Genomic DNA, 17,741 nt, shown 5'->3' on the forward strand with positions numbered 1-17,741 from the left:
TATTATTCATTTTGTACACTAAAAGTATATGGTAAAGTCACTCTGATATGCGTAGATGAATTATGTAATTTTGTAATTATCTGATACCTCTAAAGCCTTAGCATTCCACCTGTTCTGTGGAGTGTATACACTCAACATAACTGAGTTCCTGCAAAAATATTCTATACGAAAAATAATAAAGCACTAAGAATGCATGTTAGTGTTCTGAGATTCTGTATTTAAAAATGTTGTCACTGCTCAGTTTGACAAATGTTCCTTAAACCATTGAAATAAACAAGGCAATAAAATGGTTGTAATCTGAGCTCCCAAACATTTGTGAAATTATGGATTTATCCTTATGCTAGTCATAATCCTCTTATAAATAAGTATCATATTTTAACTGAATATTTTAATTTGAATACTCAGAGTTCTGCAGCAAAGTTAATTGTCTTCTTTTAAGCCTGACAGTGTATGTAAGTGTATGTAAGTGTATACTTATTTTGACAAAAGCCTGAATGTCTGTTTATAATTAAATCTTTAAAAAAATTCCACTGTTGGTTTTTTTTTTTTAATTGATGAAAAATGTGAATTTTTTGTTTTTAGTTTTACTTTCTGTCTACAAGCTGTGTTGCTTAGTAGGCACTATTCTGGTCTAATATTTATTTGATAATGGATCATATCTGTTGATATAGCATATAATAAAAGGTCTTTGAACACCATTTAGATCAATAGTCCTTGGTCAGTAGAGTTCTGACAAAAAAGGAAAAACCAAAAAGTCCAACACCACTTCAGATGTGTATCATAAAATGCTTTAAAATGCACTGCTTTTAGTTTTGTGAGGAAGGAAATCAAGATTCTTCTTTTTCATGTAGTGCAGCATTGCCTCAGTGGTCATCTCTTTTCATAATCAATTACTTTATTATGTACTGGATTCTCAGTTCACTCACAAGATCTGTAATGCATGGCTATGGTGCAGTAATAGGGAATATGAATTTTGGCCCATAGAAGAAAATAATGCAATGATTTTATTTGGAATTTCTGTGAATATTTGAAACAGTTTTCATGGGTTTTAGCCAATTTTTATCCCTATATTTTTAGGACTGGAAATTCTCACAAAAAATAAAGTAATATTTATAATCAGCGATATGATATCTTTGTGATCTTCAAAAGAAAAATAGTAATGCTATTAAATTTTGATTAAAACTTAATATTCATGCTAAATGTGTATGTGTTAAACAAGCTTGGATCTAGTGATATTAAGTAGCAGAAGTACATTCCACCCCTCCTTCATTCTGAAGGCGTACTGCTACTATTTTTGCTGCATCTGCTTTTGAATATCCTGAATGAAGATGGAGATGAAGATAGTTCATGGTAAATCCAGTGACGTCTTCTGATTAGTCCTAAACATAAATAAGTAAATAAATAATCCACTATCTCCCTTTTTCCTTTCCCCTCTTTCTGTCTTCATCTAAGTCATTTAACATACACTGATTATTTTGACTGGCTATTATGTAATCTTTTGTATGTTTCAGTAATCTTGTTTGTCCTCTTGTGTTCCTGAACTTTGAAAATGGAAACCTTAGCTAATTAATATTGTTATGTATTTCATGAGTGACTTTGGGATGTTGGAACTTAAGCATTTGGACAATCTGTTTGGTTCAGGAAGATGTTTCCTGGGCAAATAACTTATGTTGTTAAGGTGATAGAGGTGTTTTAATTTGTTCCTGGCTTTCTTTATTACAATGTAATTCTATTACCAAATCAGATTTGATTTAGGGTCATGCTAATTTGGGGCAGAATATGGTCATGATAAACTTCTAGGAAGGAAAAGGGTGAGATGTGTTACATTTATGAAATATTTTTAATGCTTACACTTAACGTTTTCCTTTTACAAAGGAAATTATCAAGAAAGCGTTAATGGAGGAGCAAAAAAGAAGTGAAAAGGCAATCGAAGAAGCTGTTAAAAGGACAAGAGAGGAACTAATGGAATATATTAAGGAGCAGAAAAGGGTGAGTTACCAGAGGCTAAAGGGTTTTATTTCCTGAAGTGAGAAATCTTGAAATCTGTCTTGAAATTCACAAAAAAAAAAAACAACCAGGAGTAATATCTTTAGATTTTTCAAACAGTTTCTTGTAGTATAACATAGTTCTACATGTCAATTTATAGAATTTTAGGTTTTTTGCAAATCAAAAGGCAGAATAATAAAATGAATAAATTAGCTAGTTTATTACTTTTTTCTTTAGGAAATTCTATAACAATCTGTCCTTAATTTCTTAGATTTCTGCTGTCTTTAGGAATGGAGACCTCCATTTTCTTTCTACCTACACCCACAGTTAGAGCTCCTTGCCTTTATTCCATTTCTGATTACTGTCAATCTTTCTTGTCCTTCTGAAGTTTTCACAAATACAAGAAACAAAGAAAATACCATCTTCAAAGAAACAAAATTGGTTTTTATTTATCTAGTAGGAGCAGCATTTCCAGTTGTTTCATAGAGTTCTTGAATATCAAGTTATTGCAATAATTGTTTTTTCCTTTATTACTCAATTGCCACATATTTCTATTCAATAAAAAATTTTCTGAGGACAGTTAGCTTTTTCTGGCATGAGATCTATAAAATTACTGTATTTAAGATCAGATGGGAAGTTATTTTTATCTTCAAATCATTATGCACGGTAGCTTTTTTACTTTTATATAAGAGATATAAAGGCCATGCACCTGTCAGAGGAAAAAATATATATATATGCTTTATGAACTACAGTAAAAAACAGCCTGTGGAAAGAATTTTTTAAAAGAGCTCAGTGAAAACTCGTAGCTTTCGTATTTTTTTTTCCTTGAATTATTTGGAGAGTTCCAGTTATACCTTTACAAAAGTAGCATACCTTTCATCACTGTTTTGAAATTAAGTTTTAGAATCCTTTTGTTTTGGAGGCAAATCAGGATTGCATTTTCTTAGAAACCTATGAAGTATACCCTTAGACTTAAGTATCTTCGTTCTCTAACTTGTACTTTGGTTACATAAATAAAAAAGTTCTGCTTTCACACACATTCACTTGGAGTTCTGTGATGGGGATATACTTTGAGTTGTGCTGATTAACAGTTTTAGGCAACTGTTAGTGTTCCAAGATTCAGAGTAGCTGTTCAAGGCATTGCTGAGATATTTCCTTTCTGCTGAGGATGTTCTTTCTGTGTTCCCAGCCCTACCCTCAGTTCCTCCCTTTCTCATCCATGTTCTTTTATGGAAGTAAAAGTATCATGAAGAACTTAAACCAATTTTCTGTGTGATGGTTGGATTCTTTGAACTAGGTTTCTTAACAAAAAGCAAATAACTGTTCTTTCTTTTGTTCTCTTTACGCAGCACTCTTCAACCATACACTTTCCTCATCAGCATTCTTTTAACATAAACTCTTTAGAGCTGTTGTAGGTTTCATAAAATTCTGGAGTAACAATATCATATGTGTAAAATTTGTCCATACATAGGATGAAGCTATAAAGACACTATTTGTTTATTAATTAGTTTTGCACATGATATTTTTGATATTGTTACCTAGAAACAAGTCTCATTCAGTATCAGTGAAACAAAAAGTGACTCATCTCTTTCACTATATTTTCTCAAGGATGAACAGGTGACAAGCATGGATTTTTTTTACTAGAAATGAGAGGTTGAGAAAATAAACATTAAGAGGGGGAAATGAAAAATTAAGCAACGATATCATAAAAATAAAATGCCCAAGGCAAGGATAGTGTTACTATTTACTATGCATTCAAGCCAAAGTGTCTAAATCAAGTGGAGAATGTCATCAGATCTTCACCTTTAAAGATTAAAGGACATTGCAAACTAAAATAGAAAATGAAAATCCAATTGGTAACGTATCATTTGAGAAAATAAATGAAAAGTAAACAATGTGATCTCATTATGATCTTTCAATACTCCAAATATAATCTCAGGTTTTTTTAATAGCACTAATTTGGCAGTAGCTCAATATATATATACTTCAGTTTTCTTTTATTTGTTGCATTTTCAAGGAAGAATTTTTTCTTAGAAAAATCTTTATGTTGCTATGAGAATCTACATATCTTAAGTTATAAAGGGTGTTTTGTGGAAATTTGACCTATTATTATTTTGTAATTACTGTGTAACTACTACTGTTCCCAAGTGTTCTACAAAGCTGAAATATAAAATACTGCTATATCTGGTGAAAGAAATCTTCAAAAGCTATCAGATTTGTAGAGGTTTATATAAACCTTCATGATAAAGAACATATTTTAATATACTTGCTACAGCCAATAGCCAGACATTATTTTTTCATCAGAGGTACACTCATGCTAGGTCCAGAAAATATCTTTATCAATTTTCTGAAATTTTGTTTGACTCTGTAGTATTCGTAGATTATTGTTTGAACAGAAGTACTGAAAGCAAAACTATGCTTTACTGTCTTGCTAGAGTAAGGGAGAAATGAGTAGAGGGCAGTGAATTCTAACACAGATGAAAAAGAAGGCAGGCACTAAAGTAAGGATTAAATGACAAGCCACTACTTCCATTTTAAATTATCATAAAAACAAATGTTATTTCTAGATTAGATTATATCTATAGTGCATAGATATAACACAGTATTGAGTGCCTCTTATATTGATGAGACTTGGATATAGAGGAAAGCACTTTGGTTAAAAATGATAAATAACTTTTCTGTGATATCCACATTTGTCTTTTTTGACATAAGCTCAAGGTTTACTAACTCATTTGCCAGTGTTGTCTTTTGTGGTTTGAAACTCATAATCCTATAATCTCTCAACTGCACTGAAAATAGTGAGAACTATGACAGACCTCAGTGTTTTGAGTGCCCCAAGGTAAAGTAAATCACATAGGCCAGCCATTCAGACCCGCTGTGCATGTGTTGTTAATTGGATGGAGAATGCTCTTCCAGTTTTTACATTGTTTCTAAAAATTCTGGTGTTTGTTTTCATACTGAATGTATCTGAAGGGGTTCCCTGGTACTAGGTGTAATAGCTGTTAGTTTCTTTTTTCCTCAGTCTGTTTTGCAAAATGTTGATGTAGTAGTATATATTTATATGTTGGTATGTGGGCATACGTATAGGTATACGTATTACTAGGAGAACATGGCAAGGAGTTTAATAGCATGTAAACTATAACCTTTTATTACAACTCCCAAACTGTTATCCATGGACTATGAGATAAAGACACAGCAGGTGACTTACCTCAGACCTGTACAACTATATTACTTTTGTAATATTTTTGATTAAAAATTTGATTAATGAGTATGTGGTGCACTTCGAGGAATATAATAAAATCTTCTTATGTGGTCTTAATGTGACACTTTGGCTCATTCTGTGAGCACTTTTTACTTTAGTATTGAAGTAATGAATTAAGTGAACAGAAGCATAACTGTGTTCCAAAGTGCTGACTTTTGTAAGCAGTTTCAAGGAATTTTCACATCTGTTGTTTGCTCCCATGTGCAGTGTAATTATTTACAAGATTGACTTAAATTTTGGAGATACGTTATAAGTATTCCAAGTCTGTGGTTAGAAGAATAAAAGAAGCATGTTAGCTTCCTGTGTAAAGTAATGCTTGGACAACACCTTTGCCGTAGCCTTTTGTTTACGTTCTGACTCCTTTCACTTATGCAAGATGTGAAGAAAGCGAAGTGCAGTCTAGCGTATGCAACAGTTCATGGAACTGTAGAGTAGGACATACTATATAGAGACAATCCAAGTCACCTGATTAACAGGAATAAGAATGAATTTATGAACCAGAAACAAACTTGAAAACAAATTGTAAAATAACAGGAAAGCAGTGTCTGAAAACAAAATCAATATTGATATTGGATTGTACTAAGCTCCCATGCTTCTTAATTTTACTTTGAAGTAGTGAAACCATTCATAAAGGCCATGTTTTGTCTTATTTGTATTCATAATGTGGAATTGCAAATTTTTCATTGTATGCAAGGAGTTTGGTGCCTGCTGTTTCACAAAGGAAATTTCTGAATGTTATGTTTTATATGACCAGTTGAGATTATTTTTTTATTAAATTGCAAGCAGAAAGCAAGAAGAGAAGCTTAATAAATATTAAAGCTAAGCTATGCTAAGCAATATTAAAATAATTCAAAAGTCTTAAATGATTGAAATAAGTGAACTTTGTTTACTTTGTTTTTATTTTTTGTGGGGCCTTATAGATTGTTTTGCCAGTGGACAGGGTCAGCACAAAGGTCACAGAAACCAAGTTAAAGAAGTATTTTTATCTTTTCGTAAGTTTAAAGCAATGAGATAAGAGGTGAAATGGTACCAGAAGAATAAAAGAGAGCAAGGCAATGGACCTAAGCACTACTTCATGAGGATAGCAATGGTGATCAGGAAAGATACATCATCAGTTGTCCTAATATTTTACCATAATCCAACTCCACTGTTTCTGGGGAAGCCCTGTTGCAGTGAGGACTTGGAGAGCCTTTCCTGGTAATTGCGAAGTCCTACATCGTGTGTCCACTCATAGATGAGGTCTCTAACTTTGCTAAAAGAGGATTCAGCTTTTGTATTGTTGAGTAAACAAGTTTATGTGACAATTAGGCAGAAACATCTGGTTTCATTATCTACCTCAAGCCTGGCCAGGACTTAAGGAGGAACTAAGGAAATTTGTGTACTAATAGGGCCTTGACACTATGCTTCTAAACAAGAAAAGGTTAATGTATTCTCATGACACTTTATCTAAGTTACATCTCTTGTACATTTTGTCCAAGATGCATATTTTGTTAATGATCAGATACTGATGATCCCTAATGTTTGGTTGTGAGATTCATCTTGAGGTCAACTTTGGTTTGAGGCCTACTGTTCAGGCCTTAGTACCTCAACACTGCATGTAGAATTAAGAAAAAAATAGGAATTGAATATATTATTAGCACTATAATTAATTAGCTTTTATTAACTTTTCGGTTTTCTTTCCTCTTCATTATGTACCCTAGCATCACTAAACTTCTCATAAGCAAAAAGACTGTGCTACAGTAATTTGCAAAAAAAAAACCAACCACACTCCAGTCCCTTGCAATAGGTATGAAGAAAAAGTTAATCACTTGTGATCTTTTGGACTATTTGTCCAAATGTTTTGTCTAACAAAAATCATTCTTGTCACCCTAGTACTGCAATATTTTATTTTATCCACTGTAATTGATCTTATTTCCTTCTGCTATTAAGATAGAAAATTCTGGTAGGATAGTGATTTAAATGGTAGGCAAAGAAAATTTGTCTTGTGATCTTGTATTCAGCTCACTGCTATATTTTTAATGTTCAGAGAACTGCTTTTAGAGTGAGTCTCAAACTATATATATGAATTTGTTGAATTCAATTAAAATTTCAGTTTTTTTGTATGCAGGAATGTTGTAATTATTTTTAAATTTATTAATTTCAAGGAATGTGTACCTCATACTGATAGTTGAAATGCATGTGGACATCACTTTTTTGGCAGTATTTCATACTTAACAAATAAAAAATCTGTTACTCAATTTTAATTAAACTAAATCAGTTTAATCAATTTAATCAATTTAATCAATTAATTTAATTAAATCAGTTTCAATGTCAAATTCAAACTTTCATTTTTCTGACAGTTATAAATTACATGTTCTGAAACTTGCTGCATCTCAGGATTCAAAAGAGACCTTAGTTACCTGTGAAAACTGAAGCAAGAGTACATAGCTTAGCGATACACCACAAAAATTAGCTTAACAATTCAGTGATTACTAACTAAAATATATTTCACAAGTCCAGAGATTGTTTAAAAACTTGCAGTGATAGTTATGTGGGTTCTTCATTCTGGATCAAATCTGTTTTTGTATTTGCATTGACTTATGAAAGCGCTTCTATTTCTAACCACAGTTTCTGGTGACAAAGCTGGAATGGATTTCCAAACCAGTATTTTGCCATCATATATGAGTCCTTTCCATAGTATTAACTATGTCATTTTGAAACACCACAGTTCTTTTCTAGTTTATTACATGATCAGTATTAGGAAACAGCTCATGAATTTATAATTCAAATAGGGATGTTTGATGTCAGGCTGATTCTTGGTAGAGTATGCTTTATTTTTGCTTAACTTTTTTTTTTGTCTATTCCTTTGGTCACAAGATCAAATAACCACATCCCGCTTCTGTTTTCACAGTTTTCTTAAGTACAGGGTCATCAAGACCTAGCAGTACAGTTACTACATTCCCAGTAGTCTGTTGTATGTATCTGTAAAAGTATCAGGAAAAAAAAATAGTACCATAGTAATAATTTTCTGTTAGTTACTCATCTGTATGAAGCTATTAAAAATATAAAAAAGTAGTGAGATTTTTGGCATTCTACACTTTGACCTTTTCTGTAATGGCTTGTTAGAGTAATACTTTATTATTTTTTCCATATGGATTTTTTGAGAGTAAAATTCTGTTTCGTAATCACTGAAGAGTTTTGTTATCCTTTTTATATGAGGAACTTTATCCAGTATGCTCCCTTTAAAAATAAATGATAAAAGTCCCATTTTATTTTACTGTGAATATACAGGCCTCAAAAATATCTGCCCTCTAATGGAATACAGGACTTTTAACTGAATTTTCCTAGTCATTTTACAGGAATTCTTACTCTTTCAGTTATCCATCCTAGGGTTTTGACTGTGGGCATGCTTGACATTTTAAATAATTACTTGGATTATTTTCTCTTTATGCTTGTTGATACAAGACTTTGTGTGAGACATTTATGCACTGTTCTCCCTTTGTGCTAAATTTCTTTTTCCATTCCTGTGGTGGAGTTTTTAATGATTGCAGTACTTGTGTTGTGCATTCTAAAATAATTATTTCCAGGAGTATCAAATACATAATTGAACTGAGTTCTGAAAGGGTGACTTGCAGTAATTTAAAGTATATTAGGTTAAATGTTTCAATAATGTGAAATATCTTTGTGCAGATTTTTTTTTATAGTTTTCAAATTTCTTCATTGCTGTCTTTTCAACTTTTCATGTGAGCCTAAAACATTTTTTTAAGTTTTATTTTCTAAATTCAGCCACAGGGAATAGGAGAGTCTGACTATGTACTGTCTACATTGAAAACAGTAGAAAACTGTTGAAAAATATATTAGCCTAGAATTTTGTTTCAGTATGTGAATTTTGTTGTATAGTTTTGCTTGAGAGAACTTTGGTCTATTAGAATAGCCATATAGTTTTGCTGTCTTTAGAAACTAAAGACTGGAATATGTGGAGGTCTGAGTGTAAATATGTGGTCCATTGAGTATCTAGCAATCACACCTAGTTTTGTTAATGTTGAAGATAAATGAAGTCATGTCCTTCAATTTTTGGCATTTCTATATGTACCTCTTTACCTCTGTCTTAATTATTTTATGTTTTAAAAATATCTTTCAAGAGGAACCAACTAGGTTTCTGCAAGATAACTTTGATTCACCACTTCTCTTACAGCACTTTTGATTGATACGCGATTGTTCACAGCTAAGATGTAAAACACAAATAATTCATCTTGTTCATATATCAATTTTTTTCCAGAACCATAAAGACCTAGTTTCATAAACACTGCACTGTTCACTAGGACAACAGTCTAAATAACTAAAGCCAATATGAAAAATATTTGTAGAACCTATTCTTCGATTCATTTTATTCCCCAACATTTTAATTCCCAACATAGTTTAGTCTCTCAGTTGTAGTCTCCAACTTAATGGATATAGCTACTTCTCAGGGAATACTCAAGTAGAGGATTAACGAAATTACAGTTTAGAAGTTAACCATGAGCCTTTTTTTTAACTTTTCCCTGACTTCAGCATACTAATTGTGTATTAAGGAATGTAAGTAGTATAATTTACAAAATTGCAACTTGTTTTCATTTTGGATATTTTGTTTTATTTCCTCTTGTCATAGAAAACTTGACATAGTTATATTTAGTAGTTGACATATTTCATTTCTCACTTTATTTTTGTACCTGTTGATTCATTTAAATTGACATGGGACCATGGGAGAAAGCAATGGGGAAAATCAAGGGAAATATTTAAAATAAATTAAGAATTTCACCTTTAAGGAGGTGACAGGACCGGCTGCCCAGCTGAAGTGCCTCCACACTAATGCATGCAGCTTGAGAAACAAACAGGAGGAGCTAGAAGCTATACTAGAAAGCTGGGAAATAGTTGCCGTCACTGAAACCTTTTGGGATGATTCCCATGACTGGAGTGTGGCTGTTGGTGTCTACAAGCTGTTCAGAAGGGACAGGCAAGGAAGGAGGGAAGGAGCTGCTGCCGTCTACATCAGTAAAGGAATACAATGTGAAAAGCTGTCCTTAAAGAATAGTCACGAGCAAGTCAAAAGTATATAGGAGACAAAGACCGAGGCAGCAAAGGGAACCTTGTGATCAGTGTATTCTACATGCTACCCAATCAAGCAGAGCCTATTGATGAGGCCTTCTCCCTCTAGCTACAGGAGGTGTCATGATTTCAAGCGCTCATCCTACTGGGAGGGACTTCAACCACCCAGACATATGCTGGAAAAGTGGCATGGTGAGCTGTTGGTAATCCAAGAGACTCTTGGAATGCATTGAGGATAACTTTCTGAGTCAAGTAATTGAAGGCCTCACAAAAAGGAATGCAATATTGGACCTGTTGCTCACCAGTGCAAATGAATTGATTGGTGATACCAGAATTGGAGGCTGTCTGTGCTGTACTGACCATGCTATGGTGGAGTTCATGCATCTGAGGGATATGAGACAGGAAAAGAGTAAAATTAGGATGCTAACTTTCAGCTCTTCAGGGAGTTAGTCAACAAAACACTTTGGGAAACTGTCCACATGGGCAGGGGTGCAGAGCAGAACAGGCAGATCTTTAAGGAAGCTTTCCTTGTCAAGAGACCGATACGTCTGGACCAGGACCTGCTGGTCCAACTGAAAAGCAAGAAGAAAGTGCACAGGCAGTGGAGACGGGCAGGTACTGTGGGAAGAGTATAAGGAAGCTGATAGGCTGTATAGGGATGTGGTGAGGAAGGTCAAGGCTCAGCTTGAAGTAAACTTGGCAAGGGGTTGCTAAGAAGAACAAGAGAGGCTTCTACAGACACCTTAAGCAGAAAAGGAAAGTCCAGGAGGGCACACCTCCCCTAGTGAGTGACATAGACAGGCTGGTAACAACAGACTAGGATAAGGTTGAGGTAACAACATTTTTACATTGTTCTTCTCTGATAACTACCTGCCACACAATCCTCAACTGTTTGGTAGTAGGGCACTGGGAAAGCAATGTCTCTGCCACTGTAAGCAGAGATCAGGTTCGTGACCACCTGAGGAACCTGAACATCCAGAAATCTATGGGTCCCAATGAGAAGCATTCCAGAATCCTGAGGGAATTAGCTGATGTAGTTGCCAAGCCACTCTTTGTGATATTAAAAAAGTTGTAGCAATCAGGTGAAATCCCTGGCGACTGGAAAAAAGGCAGAATTATACCCATTTCTTTAGAAGAGTAAAAAGGATGATCCCAGGAGCTACTGTCCTATTAGACTCTCCTCTGTGCTGAAGAAGGTCATGGAGCAGATTCTCATGGAGCTATGCTAAGGCACATGGAAGATAGGGAGGTGATACAGGAAAACCAGCAAGGCTTCACCAAGGACAAATCCTGTCTGACTAACCTAGTGGCCTGTTATGAAGTGTCACTGATGTGTCACTGATGTGTTCTACTTGGACTTCAAATAAGGCCTTTGACACAGTACCTCACAAATTGGAAAGATATGGATTTGATGAGTTGTGGACTTGTAGATGTTCAGTGATGAAGAACTGGCTGCAGGATCAAGTCCAGAGAGTGGTGGTCAGTAGCTCCATGTCTGGATGGAGATCAGTGATGAGTGGTGTCCCACGGAGTTCAGTGCTTCGATTGATACTCTCAAATATCTTCATCAGTGACATAGTGGGGTCAAGTGCACCCTCAGCAAGTTTGCTGAGGACATCAATCTGTGGGGTGCAGTCCACACACCAGAGGGACAGGATACTGTTCAGAGGGACCTAGACAGGCTTCTTGAGCAGTGGGCTCAGGTGAAGCTCATGAGGTTTGACAAATTCAAATGCAAGGTCTTGCACCTGAATTGAGATAATCACTATCAATACAAACTAGGGGATGTAAGGATTGAGTGCAGCCCTGCTGAAAATGACCTGTGAGTACTGATGGATGGGAAGCTGGACATGAGCCAGCAATGTGCCCTCGCAGCCCAGAAAGCGAACCATATCTGGGACTGCATCAAAAGAAGCATGGCCAGCAAGTCAAAGGAGATGATCCTGCCCCTCTGCCCTGTGCTGGTGAGGCCTTACGTGGAGTACTGTGTCCAGATGTGGAGTCCTCAGTACAAGAAAGACATGGACCTATTGGAGGGCATCCAGAGAAGGGCCACAAAAATGATCCAAGAGATGGAACACCTCTCCTATGAGGACAGACTGAAAGAGCTGGAGCTCTTCAGCCTGGGGAAGAGAAGGCTCTGAGGTGAACTGATAGCGGCCTTTAAATATTTAAAGAGGAGCTGCAGGAAAGAAGGGGACAAACTCTTTAGCAGGGTCTGTGATGATAGAACAAGGGGAGCTGGTTTCAAGCTCAAAGAGGGTAGATTTAGGTCAGATATAAGGAAACAGTCTTTTACATTAAGGGTCGTGAGGCACTGGAACAGGTTGCCTGGAGATGTGGTTGAAGCCCTGTCGCTGGAGGCTTTCATGGTGAGGCTAGATCAGGCCCTGGGCAACCTGCTTTAGCTGTTCATTGCAGGGGAGTTGCATGACCATTAAAGGTTTCTTCCAAATCTGAGGACTCTATGATTCTATGGCTGTTGCAAAGAAGAATAAACACAAAGATGAGGGATTCACTACAAAAAACAAACCCTACTTAGAGTAGAATATGACTATGTTTAAATATATGTTGAAATGTAATTGCTGCAATCTCTGATTTTGGAAGAATGGAAATACTTGGTATGCCTGTTTCTTTATAAAGTGTTAATAAAGGAGTTATTGCTTGATTTAGGTTTTTATGTTTAAAGATACATTGTCAAAACTACCATTGTCATATTGATAACTCTCATAACGTTCTTGCAACAGTGTCGGTACTTCCAGTAGATTTATAACTTTTTCTCAGTTGAATTTTTTTAAAATGCACAAGAAGGGATTTCTCTCAAACAGATGTTATGCAGTTGCAAAAGTACACTATGATACTTTCCATTAATTTTAATTTTCTTGGATTTCTACACTTAATGAGTTTTATGCTTTTGTCTTTTTCATGTTTCATGTGTTTGATCTAATTATTTTTGGTTATACATTTAATACTTGCTTTGTGGATGACTGAATTTTCTTTCACTTTTTTAAGTGTATTTGTTAAAAAAAAAGAAAAAATATTCTTTATTAAAATAAGGAAAAATACAAACATTCAGAAATGCTTGTCTTCTTAGTTATGTGCTGTATATTAAATATATGTCAGTTCCAAGATGTCTGTGACCTTATTTTACCAGAAGCCTCAAAACTGCTATCTTCTAACTAAATAGTTGCAGAAGGGTCTTGTGATGAAACAGTTCATTCTGATAAAGGTTTGCCTTTGAAAGCTAGTCATGAAACCATGAAATAATGATACTTATGAGATTAATGTTTATAAGATTGTCAGATAATGCAGCTAGAAGATACCAGCTGAAAAATAAGCAGGAGCACATGGTTCTTCCCATAATACAGAACTCCTTGCCACCAAATGTTGCAGATGTTAAAACTTGTTTTTGCTTTTTTGTTGTTGTTTTAAATTGACTGGAAATTCATTGGGATAAAGTACTGCCAAGAACTGTTAAAGACAAAAATATTTTTCTCTGGATAAAGTAGTAACTGAGGTAGTGCATGCTTTTCCAGCTATACTTTTTGCTAGGTACTTGCTGTTTGCCTCTGGTAAAGATTGATTCTGGGCTAGTTGGATGTTAGTCTAAATTGTACTGAAATGTTGAATACAGTCTATTGTTTGTTCTTGTTATGTAAATAAAGTGAATAGAAACTAAAAATAATTAATACTACCATTTACTATTGTTTTTGTTTTTTTTTTAAACAAGGCAATATGTCTGCATGTTAGGTCATAGAGAAGTGTAGGAGGAAGCACTTGGCTTGATAGTTGCTGCTGCTACCACATTTGTAGGACCTATTTGTGGATTATATACCATTTATTGCCTCACTACTGAATATGGACATTTTTTATTTGAGTTCTTATTTTTGGCAGCTGTTTTTGTCTAAAAAGGTAGAAAAAATACAACAAAACAAACTTATGTATAGTGGTAAGATGCTAAAAATGAAATTATGATTTAAAGTCTAATTCAATACTAGTTTAATATTTCTGCTTCTAGTTGTCTCTGGAACCTTGGTGAATAATAAATCTATTATGCTTTCATATCATGAAATAATACATATATGTACTTCATTAAAACTTTATTTCCATGAAATAATTCAACTATAACCTCATACTTAAAAGTAAGAACTTCTTGTGGTATGCCTTCAACATAACACCAAGGCCAGGAGAGTCGAATATTACTTTAAAGCATTTCTGTAACCATTTTAAGGATGAAGGCAAAGAATGTCAAAAGCTGATCAGTTTGACAACTTTTTTTAGATATTGTATTTGTCTGGAACATATTTTAAATGAAACATACATCTTGATAGGCAATGTAAACGAGATTTACTTTGAAACAAAAGATAGCATCTTTGGCCATCTTTATGAACCTGTGTTGAGGAGAATTATCACAAGTGTTTCTATCTATATATTCAGTATTTTGATTCTGCATGTACTCTTTCTGTTTTTGATGTGAAATACAGAGCCATAGGAAGACTAGATGAACAAATGGAGCTGATGTTATTCCAAGCTATCGGCCTCACCTCTCTTCTTGTATGTCTTTCTTTTTTTGGTCAGTGACTGCAGCAGCAAGTAGAGTTTTGTTGTAGTTACCCCTGTTTGATTCGCTGTCCATTCTACCCATGCTGTGGATCCCACAGACTATGAAGCTGTAATGTGTTTACAACTGTTTTATTAGTGGAAAATAGTGAGGATTTTTTCAGGGTAAAAAAAACAAAACAACAGCCTCCCTTTCAAAATTATTTTCATTCGAAGATCAGTGTCGCTACTGACAGAATACTTTTCCCTTTCTGAGATGTATAAGTTGCACAGAAGAACCTTACTCAGATGAAGGCATACAGTGCTGCATCAAGCTTTACTTAAAAAGGAACATCAACAAAGCATTCAAATTATTTTTTTAAGACAGCGGGAGATTGATTTGAGAGAATACTGGAACACTTACGCTCCCATAAGAAATGTTCTGTCTGGAGAGTGGTATTCCATGCAGTCACTCGCTCAAAGCGTGTTCTTCTAGTCTCCTAGCTAGGACATCAGATCACTTAAATGTTTTCAATTTCAATTTGCATTGTAATATCAACTTAAGCAAGAATATGTCTGTCTGTTAAAGGGGACATCTGTGCAGACTAGAACGGTGCCCACAGTTCAGGCTGAGTTTTCATTCTTTCTGATATCTTCTGCTCTTGTACAGAATTCCAGAATGTCACTATCACATTTACTTCCTACTGGCTTGGGGTATCTTGGTCTATCTGCCAGTGACCTCCTCAAAGTAAATAAGGCCTCACAACTCATCTCATCAATGAATGCGTAAGGCAGGGAAAAGTGTAATTTAACTTACCAATTGTGCAAGTTAACCCTCTTCTGATTCACCCTGAGCGGGGGCATCTTTGTCTCTTGTAATTCCTTTATCCATTCAATTAAAAAAAAAATTATCTGAATGTCTTAGAAAAACTTTAATCATTAAAGTAGCTAATTGGTCACTGCTGTGCTTCAAACTAAACTCTGCTTCCAATTGTTTCTTGCTAGAAAAGTCAGGAAATTCTTTGCTTTGTATTTTTTTTTAAAGACATGGAAAGTGTTCTATTCTACTTAAATGTTATTTGCCTTTTGTTGAAAACCAGGCATTTTCAACTCTTAAAATTCCACAAATGTTAATGAGTTTTATGAAAAGGGGAGCTACAAAATTTTTCTGTTGTTCAGTTCCAGTATTTTTACTGTCAGCCACTAATTTAAAATTATTAATGGAGCTCATAGTTAAGTAATTTACTGTCTATTCATTGCTACTGAGTGCTTCATAAAGTATTCATTCAGTGTTATCATTTGCATGTTTATAGCAGGAAAAAATGCAGTACTCGAATATTTTACGTATGTAAATCATTATGTAATTCTTAGTTTTAATGACCACTAGCTGTGCAGAGAGAAAAAGGAATTCTTGTAGTTGACATACATACAGAAAAGCAAGCTGGGAGAGAGTTTTCTACCAAGTAAATGTTCCTGTACTGAACAGGTTATTGAAAGAAATTTTCTAAATGACAAAGATGTACTTTGTGAAGCAAATGCATATAGTAACCATTTTCTGTGTTTGTGTTGCTAAACTACTATCCCATGTAGACGGCAAGCAAATTTTAATGTTTGGCGTTGATCTTCCTTCAGGAAAGTTTGCTGGAAACCAAACGAATTACATGTATCAGACAACTGCTTAATGTATGCAGCTTTTGTAAACTTCAAAGGGCATATTTTGGCTTACAGAGGTTAAGAAATAAGTCTACATGTAAAGACTTGAGTAATCACTTGAATAACAGACTTAGATTTGTTCAGCCTGCAGACTCTTGTCTACCATCCCATCTCACTTTACATGGCAGAAGCTGAGAGCAAGGATGTAACCATTGTAAGAGAAATTCACTGTACTGCTGTGTATTCCCATGTCATCTGTGAAGTTTTGCCTCATAACTTTTAGAAGATGCATAATTAAACACTGTATTTATGACTAATATTTACCAAAATGTAAATACACACTTAATAATTGCAGATATTAAAATGAGATTGGGGGGAGGAGGGGGTTAGTATTAGCTTGTTTTTTTCCAGTGTTATAGAAACTAAGAAACTGTACTATATTTATATTTAAGAATCACTGGCAAGCTACTATAAACCACATCTGTCTTACTGCAAAGTAATGAGAAAGCTAAGCTGTAAAGTTTCTTTTCTGGCATTGTGTAAAGAAATTATTACTTTAACTTGGTAGTGCTGTGATTACTTTTAGGTGCTGGAATCCTAGTTGTGCTTTGTAGTTTCCTTGACCAGGTGCTTTCTGTGCAGTTTTGCCCAGACAAAAAGATGCGTGGGAGTTTGCCTTTCTGTGGATCTGATGTGTGCTAGGACAGTCAGCTTAGGTATTTACTGTACAACTAGAAGAACTAAAGATATTTTTACTCTCTTGTGAAGAAGACTGAGAATGTTTTGAAAATACTAGAGTTTACCTTAATACATGTTTACAGCAGTTTCCTAAAGCGCAAGTTATCCTAAAATGCATTGGCCATAAGGTCCATTTGTCTAGGGTTCATCATTCTTTAAAATCCTAGAATGGTTTTTTCGTGAAAACTAATGTCTTGCATTTAGAACTACTCAAGGTAAAGACTACAGGAGAATGCTTAAATTTTAGTGTAAATGTTCACATGAATTAGGCTTTCTACCCTGTTGAGTAAAGGTCAGAAATTTCTCCTGGTCATTGAAATTCTGAGGAAGTCCTGTAATTCACTTGTGAGTCCTAGCCAGGTGAGAAGATATCTATATGTCTATATAGTTGCTGTTATTCATCCATCAAAATCATCACAAAATCATCAGTTAAGTTCTTCTTAAACAAATTAGACTATGATTTCCCATTAGAATAATTCAGTACTACAATTAGAATGAT

The 17,741-nt window shown here is 34.7% G+C and overlaps 1 protein-coding gene across 7 annotated transcripts in view; it reads left to right on the forward strand.

The window, feature by feature from the left end:
- Positions 1 to 17,741, forward strand: part of CCDC91 (coiled-coil domain containing 91) — a 182,910-nt gene that overhangs the window by 95,060 nt on the left and 70,109 nt on the right. For 3 of the 7 annotated variants that reach the window (XM_085233717.1, XM_085233727.1, XM_085233762.1), the window contains 2 exons: positions 1,876 to 1,989; positions 10,033 to 13,381. The exons of 1 other annotated variant lie outside the window; for it this stretch is intronic. In XM_085233717.1, the coding sequence (XP_085089843.1) occupies positions 1,876 to 1,989; positions 10,033 to 10,323 (405 nt within the window). In that variant the 3' untranslated portion in view covers positions 10,324 to 13,381. Of the gene's footprint in view, positions 1 to 1,875; positions 1,990 to 10,032; positions 13,382 to 17,741 lie in introns of those variants that run through there. 3 more of the 7 variants (XM_085233735.1, XM_085233754.1, XM_085233740.1) reach the window with 1 other exon arrangement.

Source organism: Meleagris gallopavo, chromosome 1 (genome assembly GCF_905368555.1).
Source record: "Meleagris gallopavo chromosome 1, MGAL_WU_HG_1.1, whole genome shotgun sequence".
In the NCBI taxonomy this organism is placed as follows: Eukaryota; Metazoa; Chordata; class Aves; order Galliformes; family Phasianidae; genus Meleagris; species Meleagris gallopavo.